Source organism: Xenopus laevis, chromosome 8S (genome assembly GCF_017654675.1).
Source record: "Xenopus laevis strain J_2021 chromosome 8S, Xenopus_laevis_v10.1, whole genome shotgun sequence".
Lineage (NCBI taxonomy): Eukaryota > Metazoa > Chordata > Amphibia > Anura > Pipidae > Xenopus > Xenopus laevis.
Genome location: NC_054386.1, coordinates 25,102,560 through 25,123,531, shown reverse-complemented (window position 1 = coordinate 25,123,531; position 20,972 = coordinate 25,102,560). Strand labels below are relative to the sequence as shown.

The 20,972-nt window shown below is 38.2% G+C and overlaps 1 protein-coding gene across 16 annotated transcripts in view; it reads left to right on the top strand.

Moving 5' to 3' along the window:
- The window catches only part of LOC108699836 (neurexin-3), a 337,779-nt gene that overhangs the window by 301,814 nt on the left and 14,993 nt on the right, over positions 1 to 20,972 (top strand). For 12 of the 16 annotated variants that reach the window (XR_005963884.1, XR_005963886.1, XM_041575094.1 and 9 more), the window contains 2 exons: positions 3,175 to 3,482; positions 17,373 to 17,463. Coding sequence is in view for 13 of the 16 variants with exons in the window: in XM_041575094.1 (XP_041431028.1) it covers positions 3,175 to 3,482; positions 17,373 to 17,463 (399 nt within the window). In the remaining 3 variants the exon portion in view is untranslated. The remainder of the gene's footprint in view (positions 1 to 3,174; positions 3,483 to 17,372; positions 17,464 to 20,972) is intronic. The other 4 variants (XR_005963885.1, XM_041575087.1, XM_041575095.1 and 1 more) reach the window with 1 other exon arrangement.

Sequence of the window (20,972 nt, the reverse complement as noted above, 5' to 3'; positions counted from 1 at the left end):
ACACTGTAATAACCGTATAATGCAAACATTTTCATGATCTACTTTTCCAACTTTTGCTCCTAGATGAATCCAATAATTACTTGATGAATGTGTCCGTTGACAAAAGGCACATCACGTTGTGTGGGGCATGAGAATAAACCCCAATAGTCATTGTGTTGGTTACATACAAATCTGCAACTGCTGCATATTCACAGTACAAAGTATAAGGGTAAGATTCTGGGAGATTAGTCACCCGGCGACTAATATCTTCTCTTTTTCGAGGCGACTAATCTCCCTGAACTGCCTCCCCTGCCTTCCTACTGTCTAGAATGTAAATCGCCAGCGGGATGGCACTCGTATCACTTATTTTTCCGAAGTTGCCTCGAAAGGAAATTTTGGACAACTTCGGAAAACTAAGCGCAGTTCAGGAAGATTAGTCGCCCCAAAGAAGAGGAGATATGTCCCCGGGCGATTAATCTCTCCGAATCTGCCCTTAAACTGCTGAATTTAGTCTGGTCTTACACAGACTACCTCTGCGTAAGCCCAGAATTTGCCTACTATATGCTATACTGAGTGTTTCTAGTGCCAGTAGCCGTTGCCATCATTAGTCACAGAAACTGCAATTGCAATTTGAAAATTATATTTTACTGCAAAATTTTGATATTTCCATCTTGAGGTATGCAAGTGCAAAGTGCTGCGCAAGCCATGCATGAAAGGTATTTAAAAAGCCAAGCAACAGGGTTTATCTGTTGAAGATGGCAGTTGACCTTCTATTAAAGTCAGAAAAAACTACTAGAAGTGAGCAAGTCCAGACTGCTAAAAGGTATGGCTCAGTGGTTATGTTTGGGATTGGAATCTTGATGAGTAAATATAATTTTTCTGCATTTTGAAAGAAAACTAGATTGTAAGCTCTTTGTAGCAGGGAGCCATTATGCCTGAATAATGAGTGGAAAGAATCATGTTCAGCCAGGATTGTTATGTAGAGTATTATTAATTCAACTGCAAATGTTCATTCTATTCATATTCATTTTTATGGAAGCAATTATGCAAAGTACTTACAATATCATACAGTCGATCATATGAAGGAATAGATGATAAGACATTGTTGCCAAGCTGCTTGTCTCGTCATCGGATACAAGTTAATTCATCAATGGGGATCAGGATATATTCCCCAGCAATTAATCCTTTATGGAGTTCCCTTTTTTTAACTACTGGGTGTAATGTGCAGCCAAAAATCATACAATGTGAAAGCCATACAATGGCGAGTACATGTTCTGTACTCGCCTAAGCCAACCACAGGCCTTAAGCAAGGAAGATCTGTGCCTCCAAAGATGCCCCAGTAGCTCCCATCTTCTTTGATTCACTGTACATGCTGTGTGCTGCTGTCATTTACTAAACTTAGTAAAAACTGAGGCCGATTAGTCATTAATACAGATAATTACTACATGGCAGCATAGAAACAATGCAACTAGCATCAGAATTTAATATCATCTTATATTACAGGCCAACCTCACTTTCTGCTTGATAATTTGTGATAACCCCTAAGCTTAGCTTCTCAACAGCTGCTCAGAGGCCACTGAGCATTTGAGTGTCACAGACATTTTCCAAGATGGTGACCCCCTTTGACAAGTTTGAAGTCCTGGATCATTTCTGCTATTAAGAAGCTGACATTTTAGACTGGTGCAATAAGTTCAGTATATAAAATATGGCATTTTTAGCCATATTCATTTTTAGAGTTTAGTTCTCCTTTAAATGATTAGCATTTAGATTTCATAGATAGTGGCACTGCTATACAGCAAACTACACGTTGCTTACTATCCTCCAAGCACTAGGCATAGAATAGTCTGACTGAAGAAAAATTTGGCAACATTTATTAGGGAAGCAATACATTATTACTATTACATAATTATTTTACTGTGCCTGTGTAACATTTGCTATCCTGTTGGCAACATCATATATGCCATTCTGTTGCTAAATGACGGGTTCAGTAATGCTATCAGTAGTTCCTAAGGTATGAACAACATTAACTTGGACCATTGGCACCACTGTAACATTTGATGCACCCCCCCATTAACTTCCAGTCTGCTGTTTCTGTTAACCAATATCCACCCAGTGCTGCATGTGTTCTCTTTTCTTTGTGAATTTAACTGTGTGCACCCATAGGACCAGCATGGGTCTCAGGAAAGCCATGCAGCAGACATCTGTATAGTGTACATAAGACCAATTAAGAAAAAAAGGTGTAAAACCAATAGTATCATCTACACCATTGAAGGGCAAAGTGATCTATCAGCAGAGCCCTTGTTCTATCAGCAAAGCAAGCCACTGGCAGTAATAGATTTTCTTAATAAACAATTACAGGGAAAAAACATTTCAGGCTGCCCCACCAAGGGACACACTAAAGTCAAATACATAACTTTTCAGGTATCTTTTGTCATTGTCTTTCATTCTGCCAAGCTGTGGATCGTCTTTGTGTGGCATTTTCTCTGTTTCTCCATCTCACTATGTTTTTCTTCTGAGTATTTAGCATTTTCCTTTGTGATGTTCTGCTAGCCATATTATTCTCAAAAATATATCCTGCAAACGTGTGTAAGACAGTAGCGTGAGTATATTGCTGTATTGGACTAATAGATGTATTTTGTTTATTGCCAGCAGGTTACCTTATTTGTTACATATTCAAATAATAAGGTGGACCCTTATGGCTTTAGGTCAATTTGTACTCATTTTCTTTCAGACTATGAAAGTTGTGTTGAAATACACAATGCATCTGCTCATGCCACAATGTTTTATTCTATTTCTATACTATAACCATATTATAATCTGTTTTGGGACTGGTGTTACATTGCACTGCTACCGGGAAGGATCTTTTTTTATTTTTTTACTACTCTCAAGCGCAAGCAGGGTTTGGTGTGTTCCTCTTTATTACCCCATAATTAGACATGGTAAGTACAGAAATGCATCATTAATTCTTTACCAGTTAATTTCCATCCGAAGATCCTTAAAAGGAAACTCCAGAACATATATTTTGCTTACAAATGTTTAAGCAAATAAAGCATTGTAGAGGATGTACACAGCTGTTAAAAGAATCAGTGACTTGGCCAGAAGGACCACTGCCATTTATCAGGAAGCCTCCATTCAGGAATGTTTGGATTAGTGGAGTGACACACTATTGATTACATTTATTTCCCTTATGTTTAGGGCGACCACTCACCATCTTCAACACTCAAGCACAGATAGCAATTGGAGGGAAGGACAGAGGGCGTCCATTCCAAGGCCAGCTTTCTGGTCTTTATTACAATGGCCTCAAAGTGCTGAGCATGGCAACAGAGCCCAATCCTAATATAAATATCACTGGCAGTGTAAGGCTCATGGGAGAAGTCCCTTCCATCCATGGTACAACACCAACCACATCTATGCCTCCTGAGATGTCTACAACCATTATGGAGACCACAACAACGTTGGCCACCACTACAACAAGGAAGAACCGGTCCTCACCAGGGTCGACGGTAAAACATTTATATGTATTTATTCTTTCAATTTCAGCACTTGTCATTGGAAAAAATACTGTTAATATACATTTTTATCTGGACGGAAATCTGTGTAGCTGCTTGAGAGAATCTGAACCTGATTTTTCTGGATCAGACAAATACTGTCTTGTTTGTCATAATTAACTATATCCTCAAAGAAGAATATGATCCAACAATAGTTCTGCTGCTTTGTTAGATTATCGGAATGCAGTTTAGGGATTTTTGCATCATTAAAAATGAGGGAACATTAAAATCAGTATAATACAGCATAAGGCAATATTCTATTTTTGCTGAGTCACTAATAGATTGTTTTTTGCAACTGAAATGTCGAATTTCCGCAGTATTTTACAAGGAATAAATACAAACAGGGGCTATGGATAATAAGAATAAATACTTATTATCCATAGCCCCTGTTTGTGTTTATTCCTTGTAAAGTACTGCGGAAATTTGTGGTTTTATGCCAATAAATACAATTACTCACTGGTGCGTGAAAAACAAAATATAATGCTAAAATTAATAACAGAATATAAAATAAGTCAGTCATTGGGACTAATGCCAAACAAAAATTGAGATTTTATGTCGTTTTTAATAATAATAATAGACTTGAAAAATACAAAGTAGAACCTTGGCTTTGCTATTTGTAGCATTTCATACACCACCTGTGTTTGTTCCTTGCAGTTGCTCTGCTTTAATTACCCGTATACAATTAAAAGTCATATTTAGGCCCTGTTCTCATTGCTGAACACTCTGCACCAATCCCTGATGGCATTCAATAAAGCTAAGCATGAGAGAACAAAATTGACTTCTAGCAGCCTGGTCATTTGTGAGATGAAATCAAAGATTGTCAGGAGACATGCTCCCTCTTGGGTTATCGATGCTTTTAGAGAATTCAAAGAGTTTGTGTTTTGCCATTTTCCGATTTACTTATCTGGAAGAAGTCAAATTAAAGTGGTACCGTGGCTACCTGAATAGATGATGCTCTTTTATCGTGCTTGCTACACACAGTTGTTGAATGTATTTTTAGTATACACTGCTCCTGTTTTTTTACCATTCAGTTCCAAATGCCATTTTCTTGCATTTGTCTGAGGCTTCTAAAAAGACATTATTTGCATACATTTATCACCAGTGGCGTAACTAGTTGTTACTGGGCCCCATAGCAAATTAAATTTAGGGCCCCAAAATATTTATAAGTTGGCCTATTTTACCAAGATATATTAAAATTGCTAATTAATTAGGGTCTCACTGGGCCCCCTACACTTCTGGGCCCCCCTGCAACCGCAGGGTCTGCTTCCTCTATAGTTACGCCCCTGCTTATCACATCTGATGACTTGGCTTCAGTCTCCAAATGTGTTTTTATTGTACTTTAGTGTTTGTCAGCTTTATTAAGGCGTTTGCATGTAATGTTCAAAGTGCACACACACAACAATGTGCTTTCCCAATGCAAAAGCAATGTTCCTAATACTAATCCTCTATATTTCTTGGTACTGAGAGGCATATAAGTATATTCTGCTTTTAGCTCCTTGAATAAGGAGAGTCTTTCTAAAAAGATTTTTTTGAGGGCTTAAAAATGTAGAATTTAATTTTAAAGGGCACCACCTTTCCGAAGATATTGAGGTTTTTACTTCCCACACAGTTACACTATACACACAGATTTTTATGATGAACATAAACACAGTCTCATAGGATTACCAAAGGGAAAGTTTGGCTCAGCCCCTTAAGCTATAGTAATTTATTGGCAGTTAGTTTTCTTTGTGGTCTGTAGCTAGAATAGCAGAAATCAAGTTGGTTGCAGTTGCATGGCCTATAGAAACCTAGCTCATGCTTATGCATATCCAGAAATGCAGATACAATCTCATTGACCTCTGCTTAATTATTGTAGAACATATGTGGATGGACCCTACAGACATGCTACAACACATTCTGGCCCACTGACTACAATATAAAACTTAGAGGCACCAGTCATGCAATAGCTATTCAGATAACATCTGGAATTCATGTACTATGGATTGGCTCATGGATCAGATCTCTTTGAAAATGTTATTTGCTTATGCATTCAGTTACTGTATGGTGTATTGGCAGATAGGAAGTGAAGAGAAACTGCAGGTGTGCTGTGCCAACTGCTCTTGCTTTCCAGAAAAGTAGCCCAATTCATGGCCCCTTGTAATTATTGTTGTCGGTTTGGCCTGAGAATTGGTCAAATATCATATTAGATTTGTTGCCATGTACTAAACAAAACGAATACATGATAAAGATCTATTATTGAAGTCCATCCATCAAGGTATTTTAAATTCCAAGTGAAAGGCAGAATAGAAATGCAACCAGATTAAAAACTGAAAAATAAAGACAGAGGACCACTTTGAGGACCACATACGTAAAGTTAATCTTAAAGGGGAAATAAAGTCTAAAATATAATAATGCTAGAAATACTGGCAACTTCAGCGACTTCGGAAATGAAGCTCTCCGAGTGCCAACCCACTAGCGATTTACATTCTAGCCAGCGGTAAGGCATTTGGGGGAGATTAGTCGTCCGAAAAAGAGGTAATTTTTTCGCTGGTGGTCTGGGCTTCAGTTGGGAGGTTAAGCTTAGGGTTCGTCATAAATTATCAAAACCGCACAAGTTAAATAATATCTGCCAGAAGCCGATACAGCAAGACTGATTAATAATCAGAATCGCGGGCTGCTGTAGGGCGAGATGGCACTCTGATTGCTTCATTGTGAGGCAACTTCGGACGACTTCAGAAAACAAAGCACTCCCGCCGTGCCATCCCGCCGGTGATTTACATTCTAGCCGGCGGGAAGGCATTTAGGGTAGATTACTCACCCAAAGAAAAGGCAATTTGTCGCTGGGCGACTTATTTCCCCGAGTAGCAGCCTGTGCCACCGCTCTTAAAGGGCAACAAACAAAGCTGTTCGAGGTCAGGGAAGTAAGGTGGGGAGGGCTCCCCCCTGCTGTTTGAAATTATGATTATTTCCCTGCAGAGCAGTTTGGCGCCATCTGAAGTTTCCTATCCTCAGCAGTCAGAGCAAGTAAAACGAAGGGGGAATTTCACTGCATGCAGGTTTATTATGAAAACAATACAAAGTATATTGGAAATAGAAAGTTAAAAATGGGAATTCATTTTTTTGCCTTTACATCCCCTTTAAGGTGAAATCTCCCCTTTTATAATTGCTCAAAAATGTATTAAACTAAGAGAAAATGCATATCCAGCCATGCCCATTTGTTTCCCTTTCTCTGTAGGCAATTTGATTTTATTCTATAAAGTAATTATGGCTGTTTAACTATCTACAGTTGCAGATAATTAGGCAACATCTGGGAATTTTAGCTATAGAGATATCTGCAAATGGGGCAACACGTGGCAAAGGAATACAGATTTGTGAATGTGCATTGATTTAATTTCAACACTTTTCTATCCTTTGTCAAGATACACAGCGCTGTACAAAATGGGAGCATAACAATACACTTCCTCAGCAGTGATAAGATGGAAATCAGCTTTATTCAGAAAAAGGCTAACAAAGGTTATAGGCTGTGATGGACCCTGTCTGCTGATCTGTTTTTACTTTTCTTGGCTCTTAAACATTGCATCCCATCCTTCACTACAGCTAAAAAGCCTCATTTGCCATATCTGCCTTGACTGGATGATCACCCAAAGGGACGGCAATATAGAAAGCAGACCCAGCAGCTGGGGGAAGTGATCAAGTAATCAGAGTATTGTCTCGATAATCTTATAGCATTTTGTGTGACTCAGTAACTACAAGTTATTGTGCTAAATTTACTTGGTTTTATTGATACATGAATGACCTAAACACATGCAGGAATTCAATACTTTTAGGTGCTCTTCACCTGTGTCTTTCTAACGTGTTTCATAATTTATGATTCAACTAGTCAGATAACCAATTTGCAGCTGTAGCAGGCTGCATTTCTAGTCTTAAATTTCATTGACGATTTACATTCGTTTCTGTCTGATCTGACTGTCGTATGAACGCTGCAACACCATCTGACTTTTGTATTAATTACCTTGTTTCCCATCGCATCCGACTTGACCCGGGCGTTTTGTCGCCCAGCATCGGATCCGACAGAAAAGCACGGGAATCGTCCGTGTAGTTCTACCCTCACTTGGAAACAGACTGATATGATTTTATTGTGACTAGTAAATCTGTTTTTACATTGGTTTCCCTTTAAAATAAGATTCAAACGCATCCAATAAAAGTTCAGAGTCACATATGAGAGTCGCAATAAAATCAAGCTGCATGGGATGTTCAGGTAAATCTCGCTTAAAACCAAAGCAAAATGCAAAAGGCCTTGGATCTTAGCTTCACGTTTCACTTGGAAATGTGTCTAGCCATACTGTATGTTATGTTTCATTATTTGTATTTTGAAGCAGCTTTGAATACAAAAAAGGAAAATGCATTGGATCCTATAGATTCTATATCACCTGTATGTTCCAGCCATTGAGAAAGACGCAGGGACATCCTTGCAGAGGTGACCTTGATTACTATCAGAGAGGCTCAAGTGGTTTAATCTGCAGGAAGCAGAGAGTCCCATCCCTTGCTGAGCACAGCTGCGTAAATATAACAGATGACATATTATCACCTCGCTTTGTCTTCTACACAGTGCAAATAAAACTCATTCCCCTTTATCTACCGCCCAGCCGCAGGTGATGGATGCCACCGAGTTTACGGCAGACAGCGCAGCCTGTGCTGGGAGAGGCCGGTGTAATATGGATTAGTGTTATTACAGTAGAGCTCTCCAACTGCTCTAAAGATATCCTGCAGAAGTCCTGGAGGACAGTTGAAGGGAAGCAGTCCATGAGGAATTTATAGCTCTCTCTGGCTAAGTCGTGCCTGCTTATTCTGAAATATATAAGAAAATATTCCAAAATATAAGAAACACTATTACAGATTTTTTTTTAAGATGCTGATATATATTTGGGAAGTAATAAAAATGCATTGAAGATGCAGGCAGCCTTTTAATTTCTTTTAAGCTTTGTGCAAAAAAAATGATCTTTTAAAAATGGCTGAGCTGAGCAAAGAGATTGGTCTGTCTGAATAAGTACTACATTTATTTTCACACAAAATTTTCTGCACTACACAATTCTAATCTATAGACGTTCAGTATTGCTGTATGCAGGGTTAACCTTGGTTACTAGTTTCCTTATCTTAGAACACAACTACACAGTGTTTGGAGAAAATAGGAGAGTATTTTATAACTTTACTGGCAGTTATATAACAGACTGTGTTGCTAGTTTGGACAATTGTAATGGCTGCAGGGGTGCTGGCCTATCAGGGCTCACTGATCACTTAATAGGAAAGTATATAGAAATTGCCAAAGCCCCTTTAGGTAGAAGCTTATTGTCGATTCATAAAAGGAGAGTTGAAGTGTAAGAAATCTGAGTCTCTAATACTGGATGAGGCTTGCTCCCTTATACAGTAAAGCAAAAGAATAACTGCACAAGTACAAGGAAAGTGTGGGTAGCTATAAAACTATAGTAAAAATAAAAACAATGTTTGCCCTTCTTTACAGAACACATTTTAGATTTGAAGACTTATTTACCAAAAGAAGGAGGGGCAGGAGGAATTATGCAAAAAAACTGGTGCAGTTATTCTTTTGCCCAGAATTCATTCTGTCCACCCATTGTGCCCAACACAGTTTGGTGCAAAACTTTATGACTCTGGAATTAGTGCTTGCCTGTGAATGCATTGTACAGTATGTGTGTCACATTCCAGAGGAATACCTATAAATGCAAGGTATAGCTGGAGAACAACACAGGGTTTATTGGCGCACTCAGTTTGCTGTTTTCCTTACCTTGCACTGGATGTGCCAATCATCAGGCAGTTTTATGCTCCAGTCCTTAAGAGGGATATAAATGAGCTGGAGAGAGTGAAGAGACGTGAAATAAACTAAGAGGGATGGACGACTTAGGGCCATATTTATCAAGGGTTGAATTTCAAATAAAAAAAACTTTGAAATCCGAATTCAAAAAGACCAATCGAAATTAAGTCAAAGTTTTTTTTGGTCAAATAGGTCCGTATTCAGCTGAATTAAAAGGAATAGCGCATTCGGATGAATTAGATATAAAGTTTTTCCCAAATTTTTCAAAGTCCACCAATTGACTCCAAATAGGTTCTAGGAGATCCCCCATAGGCTAAAACAGCAATTCTACAGGTTTTAGATGGCTAATGGTTAAAGTCGAATTTTTAACGAGACAGTACATGATAAATTTGATATTCAAATTTTTTAATTTTTTTCAAATTCGAATGAAGTACACAAAAAATAGCTAGAAATTCAAATTTTTTTCATTTGAAAATTCACCTCGACCTTTGATAAATCTGACCCTACATGAGAAATTGCGATATTCAAGTTTTTTTTAAATTCGAATCAAATTTGGACTATTCACTAGTCTAAGTACACGAAAAATGGCTCGAAATTTGAATTTTTTTCAATCAACATTCACTTGGACCTTTAATAAATCCCTTAAATTATGAGGGCAGACTGTCAAGGTTGGGCTTGTTTTCTATGGAAAAAAAAGTGGACATGATTACACTTTACAAATTCATTAGAGGACATTATAAACAAATAGCCACCCCTTCAGACTAGGAGGAAAAGAACTGCCGGTTTATGTTGTAATGGCTGATTCTGTGCTTTTAAGAGTGGTTTGAATGGTTTCTTGGATGAGCATAATATCCAAGGCTATGGTGATACTAAACTCTATAGTAAGTACAGATATGGGTATATATAGTGTATGTGAGGGTATGGAGGGGGTCAGTGTGTGTATGGATGCTGGGTTTCATTTGGAGGGGTTGAACTTAATGGAATTTGGTGTTTTTTTAACCCGATCTAACTATGTAACTATAACATTTGTGCCTGCTCATAGTAAATATTTTTTGCTAACAGTTCATACTGTTAGTGAATGTCCTTCATACAAGTTATGGCTTGCCTGGGTTAAAAATATGAATTTATCATTATCACATGCGGATGCGCAATTTTATTATATATGCTCTTATATGCCAATAGTGATTTGCTTGTAATGTACAATGTAGCACGGTGCTTAGAGGGTGAAGAAGTGCACTCTGTGTAACACACTGGAAGTGCCGTGCTCACTCTATATAACTCAATAGTAATGTTGTGCTTGTTGGGTTAACAAATGCATACTATACAGTATAATACATTACATAACACATATTAACGACTTAGAGCCAAGCCACAGGATTCCTACACTTCCACTGGATGTGCCTGTAGCAGCAATGCATTATAGAAGCAGGTCTGCGTCTGCTGAGTTATAGCCAATAACGACTCCTTTGTGTGCTCTCAGAAGGATAAAACTTAACGAAGGAGTGAAAGGCGAGCCAGTGAATTAAAGGAGCTATAAGTCAGCTGAGGCAGGGCACAAATCATAGACTGACAGTATGGCTTCTTCAGACCTAGGAGGTGCAGATTTATCTTCCACTTCCAGGAGGACCGCTGATAAGTTTCAGCTGCTTGCACAGTGCATTAAAATGAAGGATTGCTTCTTCTGCCAATGCACAAGCAACATTATGACTCTCTCATAAAGGAGCTAATTCCTCTGCAGTCCCAGATGCTTGACTTTTAGTTATGCTAAAATAAATATTCAGACAAATATATGCTCTATAGGATTATTCATCGCATTAGCCGCAAGTCTCCACTAAATAGGATTACAGTTCTTTTGTTAGCGCTTTACATGTGCTTGTGTGTTTGCTCCAGAGGTCTGTGCAAGCAGAGCATTAAGAAGACATGAGTGTTATATTCTAAGGGCAGAAATACTTTTTACTTTATACAAATATGAGATACATATAACTTTTACAAAGATAGATTGTTACAAGAAACTGCACCATAGGTCTGTCAAGTGGTACCTCTATGGATCATGTGGTATGGTGGATGAGGCTGGTGGATGTTGTGGAGCTGAAGCATGTAAGTAAATATGTTATAGGACAAATGAAACTAGAACAAGAAGAATTATTTCATTTTACAACACAGAGCTTAGAAGGGAATCTGCATAGTCTCAGCTACCCAATGATACAGCAAACAGGTAAATCACTTTTATCTCTCCCCACCCGTTCCACTTCCTAGTATCAACCCAAAAGACCTAACCAGAACTGGTGCTTCGCCAACCTTATGGTTCAGCAAAGATAGGAAATGTCCCTGAATAAGCTGGGTCATTGGTAACAGTACAGCAGTGACTCACTACTGTAGTACCACAAAAAGATCCTAAAAGAACAGAAAGCAAAAAGTACAATGGAAGTCTATCAACCATTTTCAACTAGCTGCGGCTAAACCAAAGTCCACCAAACCCTGTGGATTGCCATGCCCAAATCCCTCAAAAAGTTCTTTGGCCAAAGTCTGCACACACACAAACTTATGCGTATGTGCAAAAGGGGATAATATGGAAAAGCCCATGATCTCTTTTGTTTGATTTCAATGCCTGACATAGGTTTGATAAATCCTTATTCTCATGATAAGTATATTATCCATGTGCCGGCTGTACCTCACCTGTGTCATTTAGATAGCAGTTTATAACTGTACAGTGTAAAAAGCAAATCTGGAGAACTGGGTCCATTACAATATTATTCCTGAGTCCTCCAGCCATTCATCGTTCCCCTTGAAATCATGTCACTTGCAACTGATAAGAATCTCCTTCAGCAGCATTGCCAGTTTGAATGTCAAGGTGAATATTGTGCACCGAGAGCACTTAGTGGGAGGTCTGTCATTTGTACATTCTTGTTCCCTACTTAGTCTCCTTATGATTTATTAAATTCCTCTCCCTGATATGTGCATGCAGTTATTTCTTAGAGTGTATCTTTAGCAGAAGACTGTCAGGGACTAGTGACAGAGCACTGCTTGGTTTGGGAGAAGAGAGAGCTACAGCCTCTTCATGAGAAATGGGCATGGCATCTGGATTTTTGTTTTCAAAGCAGAAAGGGCTCAAAGAGATCAGAAGTCAGCAGGGGACTGGGGGAAGGAACAGGTACCCATGACCTGCAAAAAGTGGAGGTCCATGGTCTTGGGACCCCACGACCTGGGTAGGGGTAGCAGGGCCTTGACGGTGCGTAGGAGTGCGCCAGCCCCGCCCCTTGTTTCCATTGCAGGCGGTGATTGGCTGGAGGGACCCTGGGCTTGCGGTTCCTGTAGGAGAAGAGGTGATACTTACATTCGGCGCCAGGACGTGGAGGCAGCATCCCACCCTCCCTCCCATAGATGGGTGGTTTAAGTTGCAGTTGGCGGAGGGTACCTTTACAAGGACCCCCATGGGAAGTTAAAAGGGGGTATTTCAAAGTGAGTGGAAGTAGCAAGGTAAGCCTGGGTCCTGGGAATGTAGGCAGCCTGGTTTAGGGCTTGGGAGAATGGAACAGGAACCTACCTTTACAGTTGGGGTACAGCCACCCCACCCCCATTCTCCTTCCCCTGGGTGGGGGAATAATGTTATAAAAGTTAAAGGTTTGTTATACAAACGGTTAGTAAAAGGTTAAAATGTTATACATGTTATTTATTCTTATTACTGTGTTAAAATAAACAACTGCGACCATCTCTTTCGAAACCAGTGGTGTGTGTATGTATTATTTGGGGATGGAAGGTATGTGCTTGGGGCGAAAGGGAAAGGTGCAGAATCGACGCTGCAACAGTCAGAGAGATTGGCAAGACTAGAGAATGTCTAATGACAAGTTGTGCTTGAAATGTATTGTACATGGCATGGGAGAGGCTGCCTATGAGGACAATGAAGGGACTCTGAAAGTTTGTATGACAGACAGGCAATTCTGCTTTTCCTGTTTATATTCTCCTCTCCCTTGCATCTCTCACTGCTCCTGATAATTATCTGTATATGCTGGATGTGTGTTGACTGACTCAGGAATGGCTATGTTACATTCCGCTTGTGAGGCAGTTCCCGTTATGTTCTGTCAGAAATCCTTCATAGCAGTATTGGCTATTTTTTTAGTAGTCATTACGCGACCCCCTCAGATTTACATCTACTGTGCCTACTCAAAAGATGGTAAATGCACTAACCCATCATGTGCCTGTTATAAATACCTTCGATCACAAATAACATCCGATTACTCGATGTCTATAACCCTTGTTTGCATGCGCTTGAGTTTTGGGCCATAATAATGCTGAAGATTGGCAGTTGGTATTTGCAGTTTTGCAGAGAGAGAGCACAGCTAGGAAGTGACAACACAAATTACCCGAGTTTCATATATTTCTTTGTTATTGCTGTTTTCTAAGATTGTATAGATACACCACAACATGATCATAGCTTTCCAATTTGCTACCTTTGCCCCCATCTTGGCAATACTGCATGCGTAATAGGAAGACAAGGGCCAAGCAGATGAATAATGTAGATGCAAATCATTCACACAGCATGTTCAGACTTCACAGTGACATTTGGGCTAATTGTATATATATGTGAGGGTTTTGTGTGCTAATGGGCACAATATACCAAAGCACTTGTGTATATGAGCTCTCTGCACTTGGGGGCAAATTCACTAAGGCGCGAAGCGCCGAGCGCTAGCGTTAATTCGCTAGCGTTTGGCATTTTCGCTACTGCGCAAATTCACTAACGAACACTGGCGTAGTTTCGCTAGTGTTACTTCACAACCTTACGCCAGGCGAATCTTCGCTAGCGACGAAACTACGATATTCACTAACTTGAGCAGTGCAGTGAACGCTACCTTTTTAAGCTAGACTTCCTTCGCCACCTCAGACCTGGCGAAGCGCAATAGAGTAGATAGGGATTGTTTAAAAAAAAGTAAAAATTTTTTCTAAGTCCCAAAAAACGCTGGCGTGTTTTCTACATGATGGCTGATAGGCTGAAAAAGATCGAAAATTTTTTGGGGCTCCCCTTCCTCCCCCCTACATTTCCTGACTCATGGCAACTTACCTAGACAGTGGGCACATGTGTAGGGCAAAATAAAAATTTTATTTGCTGATTTGAAGGTTTTCTAGGCATTTGTAGTGCAGATACGTGTTCCTCCATTGAAATTTGAATTTCGTGCCGTATGCAAATTAGCCTTCGCCAGCGCAACTTCGCTTTATATAGCGAAACAGCGCTAGCGCAACTCCGCAACCTTACGCTACCACTGTGCGCAACTTCGTATTTTAGTGAATTTGCGAAGCGCTGGCGAAACTACGCCTGGCGAAGTGCGGCGAAGTTGCGCCTGGCGCAACTTCGCATCTTAGTGAATTTGCCCCTTGGAGCGAAGCACATTCATTGCACAATGGAGCAGGCAAAATTCAGGGCTCCTGCTTCATCTTGCACCAACCTGCTTACACCTGCAGAATTCTGGGCTGATAAAAGTTTTTTGGAAGCTTATAGGCCACCGCTTACCTGGACTATTTCCTTGCACTTGAACAGCAAATTAATAAATAATTAATAAATTAGTAAATTTAACTTTTTGTATAAATAAACTGCAATTGCAGTATTAACCAGCTTAGTCCTTTTCACCCTATTCTGGTCAGTTCTAAAGCGGGTGAAAAGCACATTTTTTTGCCCTGTATATGCTAAAGGGCACAAGCAGTGTGAGCCAAAGAAACACTTCATTATCATAAGACATAATATTGAATACAAATTGTGATGTTTTCCCTATTACAATCCAAAGGATAAACACAGAGCTGTAATAAGTGTTGCCAATGTATATTATATAAAGTGATTCTCTTCACGGTGATGGTTTGTCCTACAAGAAGTAAATGCACTTCAGCTAAGAAAGAATGTACTTGGGGACAGGTGGGAATAGAAACCCCTTAATGTTCTGGGTGCAGAATCAGCAAAAGCAATGAATCATCAACTGTCGCCTGCTTGCTGGCATCTGACAAAGAAGGGGAGGGGAATTTCTTTAGTAGGAACGTGGGGGAAGAGATGCCGATACCTTCGATCAAGGATCTTAAAGGGGACCTGTCACCCACAAAAAATATTCCAAATCCTATTTTATCACATTAGTCAAGCAAAATGAACTTTAATTACACAATATAAATTATTTGAATCTTGTTTCCTTCATAATTATAGCAAGCAGGCAGGTGCCATCTGGTGGACAGTGTTATTAAGACAAGCCTTGCATCATCTCAGAATCTTGTTTGTGCACCAGAATGGGGGACCTGATGTCCATCCCCATGCACTGGTTACACAATTAAATGGTGAAAAGAACAGGGGAATGTGTGGAGAGCAGTGACATCTAGGAATTGCTGAATGAAAATTGAAAGTAATTGTCTGGCCCGACTGTAGAACTAAGGCATAGAGGAGTGGCAGACAATATTTGATTGACAGCTGAGATTTTTAAATGAGCTTACACCAGCTATGAATGCTTTAATAAAAAATAGAAATTAGATTTCATGTTTAATTTGAAAAGGACTTTTATTATACAGATTTGTGTGTCTGGGTGACAGGTCCACTTTAAGACAGAAAAATCAGTTTATAGTGTATAATACAGATAGATCTCATTCTGTGTATAAAAACAGATACACCTTACCCTTTGTATAAAACATATATTTTGCTCTTTGTATACAGAAATATCTTACTCTGTGTATAATACAGATACACTTTGCTCTTTGTAAAAAACAGAAACATCTCTTACATGTGTTTATCAATTATTTTAAAAAGTGCATTGTATCTCAGCTAGAAACTAGGTACAAGTATTGTAAGGGAAAGATTGTACAGATTCCCCTGCTTTGTATATAATATGGGTACATCCTTTATTTATAATTTGTGTTGGGGATTAAGTTTATTTTTCTTAAATTGAATTTATAGTAATAGGAATGGGGTGGGGGGGGGGCTAGAGATCTGTGGTGCTATAAAAGAGAAAGCCAACCCTGAGGCTCCTCTCTCTTAGTTCACTCTGCTAGACAGATGCTGGTATTACTGCTGTGCTGCAAGCAAGAGGGACAGATGTTAACACTCTCCATATGAGCTTGAAATATAGTGATAAAATAAAATGAACTTTGTACAAAGTCAGGGTTTGTGTCTTTCGTGCCTTTGGATTTATATTCCCTCTGGATAGAGTGATCTTTAGTTGATTATAATTAAGGAAAGGAAAACTGTAAACTAAGCAAAGTATTGCTATATAAACGATTGTGTAACTGGAATACAGATTTGAAATACTTTTTTAAAGGAATAATTAATGCAATGCCTGGGACTCATGAAAGTTGAGATATATATATATATATATATATAGAGTCAATCCCAAAGCCGGCACTCTCGACAGCAGGTTACAGTTGCCTGGGTGCAGTATCAAAAACGAAATTTCCAACATACAAGCAAGATCCGCACTCACAGGTCTTAAAAATGAATAAAAGTTTTTATTGTAAAGGGCTAACATGCAATTATGCAGCTTTTTTTCTATTATACTGTATTTAGTTATACAATATATTCATGTTACAGATTTCAGTTTGTAAATGAAGTATAGTGGAAGTGTGAACATCCCAGAATTATATCCCAGCTGGCACTGTTGCTTCTCGGCCATCCAGTGGCGGAACTACCGGGGGAGCAGGGGGTGCAAGCGGGCCAGGGCCCGCACCCACTCACTAGTTATTTCTAATGTGGCCTTCAAGTCGCTGACTAACTGAGTCAGAGAGCTGAAAAGCAGGAAGTTGGTTTTGTTCTGTTAGACATCCAGTCACTCCAGCCTTTATACATTACATTTTTGGCTAACTAACTATATTAGAAATATTTTTTATTATCTGTTTACCCAGTTTTTATTTTTACACTGAACTGTTCCTTTAATACATAAATGGCTACCTGATTGTGTACATTGTGATAGCCTGTTATTGCCATATTAAATTAAGTTCCATCTTTTATGGCAATACATTAAGTTGATGGGGGTGATACGTGAACTGCCTGTGACCCAAGTGTTTGTCTCTCCTCTCTCTTGCAGCTAACAGACGATATAGGCTCATCAGCAGAATGTTTCATCAGCAGCGATGATGAAGATGTGACTGATTGTGATACAGGCACAGGTACGTCAGGTCAGTGTACTTTCTGCTTGCTATTTCTTAATAGCCTGAATAGTGTGCTTTAATGTTTGCCTTTCACTAGGTAAAAGACACGTCAGCATAAAATCATTTTTTGAATTTCTGTTTCTGTCTTGCCATTAGCCTAAAGCTATGTATTTACCTTTTCCTATCTGTGTGTATCAAAGTATTCATCTTCCAGCCATTATATCCAGCTTAACCCATGGAGAAAAGACAATTAGGAATTTAGCTACCAACTAGAACTCCCCTGACTAGTGACATAACTCATTGTGGGAATGTGGAGGCCACAAAAGGACTCTGTATCAATTGTTTTCTCATTGTGTTAACATGCATTTAATAATTCTTGCCTTGGATGCTGCAACTTGTATCCAGCCTAGAAAACAAGACAGGTCCGGTTCTGGCAATCATTGCTATTTCAAGTTCTGAGCCTATATATATATATAGATAGATAGATATAGATATGCTCAGATATATATATATATATATAAATATACAATATATATATATATATATATATATTTATTTATATATATATATATATATATATTATATATATATATATATATTTATATATATATATATATATATATATATATATATATTTATATATATATATATATATATATATATATATATATATATTTATATATATATATATATATATATATATATATATTTATATATATTTATATATATTTATATATTGTATATATATATTGTGTGTGTGTGTGTGTGTGTGTATATATATATATATATATATATATATATATATATATATATATATATATATATATATATATATATATATATATATATATATATATATATATATATTATACACTGGCTTTAGAACTAGAATGGACACCAGCAGAGTGAAAAGTCGAAGCAACATCATTAAAGGGCCTGTTCACCATTGAGATAACTTTTTGTTTGATGTAGTGAGTGATATTCTGAGAGTTTTCATATTTTATTATTGAAGGTTTTTGAGTTATTTAGCTTTTTATTCAGCAGCTCTTCAATTTGTATCTTAAGCAATCTGGCAGCTATGGTCCAAATTACCCTAGCAACCATGCCTTGATTTGAATAAGAGACTGGAATATGAGGGTCTGAACAGTAGGGATGCACCGAATCCAGGATTTGGTTCGGGATTCAGCCTTTTTCAGCAGGATTCAGATTCAGCCGAATCCTTCTGCCCAGCCGAAACGGAATCCGAATCCTAATTTGCATATGCAAATTAGGGGCGTGGACGGAAATCGCGTGACTTTTTGTCACAAAACAAGGAAGTAAACATTTTTCCCCTTCCCACCCCTAATTTGCATATGCAAATTAGGGGTCGGTTTCGGTATTCGGCTGAATCTTTCACAAAGGATTCGGGGGTTCGTCCGAATCCAAAATAGTGGATTCGGGCATCCCTACTGAACAGTCAGTAATAAAAAGTAACAATAACAATACATTTGTAGCCTTACAGAGCATTTGTTTTTTGAAGGGAGTCAGCGACGACCATTTGAATGCTGCAAAGAGTCAGAAGAAAAAGGCAAATAACTATATAACTATAAAAAAATAAATAATGAAAACGAATTGAAAAGTTGCTCAGAATTGGCCGTTCTACAACATAATAAACGTTACCTTAAAGGTGAACCACCCCTTTAACACTAGCAGAAATATTCATGTTAACAGCAGTAGGTATAATTATTATGAAAGTAGGAATAATTTACTGTAGTAGCAGAGCTAGTTAAAAAAAGCTAACAGAGTTATTGGCGATTTTAGAAGTACTATAAATTAACAATGCACTGAATTTAGTATTTGCCTTGGGATTTAGCCAACTGCTAGTCCTTTGCAGTATCATATTCATATATAAGCAGAATTCAAACCCTTAAGTGCAGTCATTTTAAAAGTTTGGATCACTAAACACATTACATTTTTGTCTACAGACAATAATTTTCCTTCAATTTTATTATGCAAATTTGGGTTCAGAGCCAGATCAGTATGTGGCTAATTATTTTGTGGAGGATTTGGATTCTGACTGAACCAAGAAATGATGAACTGCATAAATCCCTATTAGATATAATATGAATAAAAGAATGAGATCATTAGATGTACAGTAGAACCCCAAGTTTAAATTTTTCAGGGGACCTGAAAAAAAAAAGGTGCAAAATCCAGTAAAAATTTAAAATCAGGGAAATGCATTAGGCATAATATATAGATGGGACCACAAAACAACAATTTAAAATTAGAGAAAACTTAAAATCAGGAGATGTAACTATACCATAATCATGCATTATGGTATAGTGATCCAAATTACAGAAAGATCCCTTATTCAGAAAGCTACCAGTCCTGAGCACTCTGGATAATAGGTCCCATACCTGTATTAGACTTATATACTAAAATAAGAAAATGCAGAAATTTTGGCAGATGTAGCGACATTAGTACCAGTTATAATAGCAGTGACTGCATCACTATCAGAAGTAGTACAGGTATTGGGCCTGTTATCCAGAATGCTCAGGACCTGGGGTTTTCCATATAATAGATCATTCTGTAATTTGGATCTTCATACCTCAAAGGACCAGTAACATCAAATTTTTTTTTAAAAGAAATTCGTAAATATACAACAACAAAAAAACATAAAGACAAATGAAACTTTGAAATCGCGAAGTCTTTATTAAGAAATAATTTACCGAAACTCTGCTTGCACTCCTCTTCCGAAAAGGTGATCTATCGTGTGGCGCTCGATTTCTCCTCACTGCCTTCCATATAGGAGATAGCGAGGGAGGAGAAATCGAGCACCGCACGATGGATCGCCCTGTCGCCTTTTCTGAAGAGGAGCAGATTCGGTAAGTTATTTCTTAATAAAGACTTAGCAATTTCAAAGTTTAATTTGTCTTTGTGCTTTTTTTTTCATTGTTTACCAACAGATTTAAAAAAAAAATTGATGTCACTGGTCCTTTAAGGGTACTAGAAAATCATGTAAACATTAAATAAACCCAATAGGCTGGTTTTGCTTCCAATAAGGATTTATTATATCTCAGTTAGGATCAAGTACCAGGTAGGGATAGACTTGAATGGCGGCATGCGTCAAAAAAAAAAGAGCGTCAAAATTTCGCCGTGTGGCAAAAATTTTTTGACGCCCATAGACTTTAATGGGCGTCTGCGACTTTTTTGGCGAAACAAAAAGGGTCAAATTCGCCCATCTCTATTACCAGGTAATGGTTTATTATTACAGAGAAAAATGAAATAATTTTCAAAAATTTGGATTATTTCAATAAAATTGAGTCTATGGGAGACGGCCATTCTGTAATTTTGGAACATTATACCTGTAGTCGCAGCAGTACAATATACTGTATTCTGCGTTCTGGATTGTGAAAAAGCTGCACATCCGCATTTAGATATACATTGTACAGAGCGACATAGCCTTTTGCTGATAATCATTCACTTGGCAAATCACCCTCCCTTTTTAGACTGCTTCATATGTTATCCGCTACCCCTCTGGGTAAAATTGCTTTTAT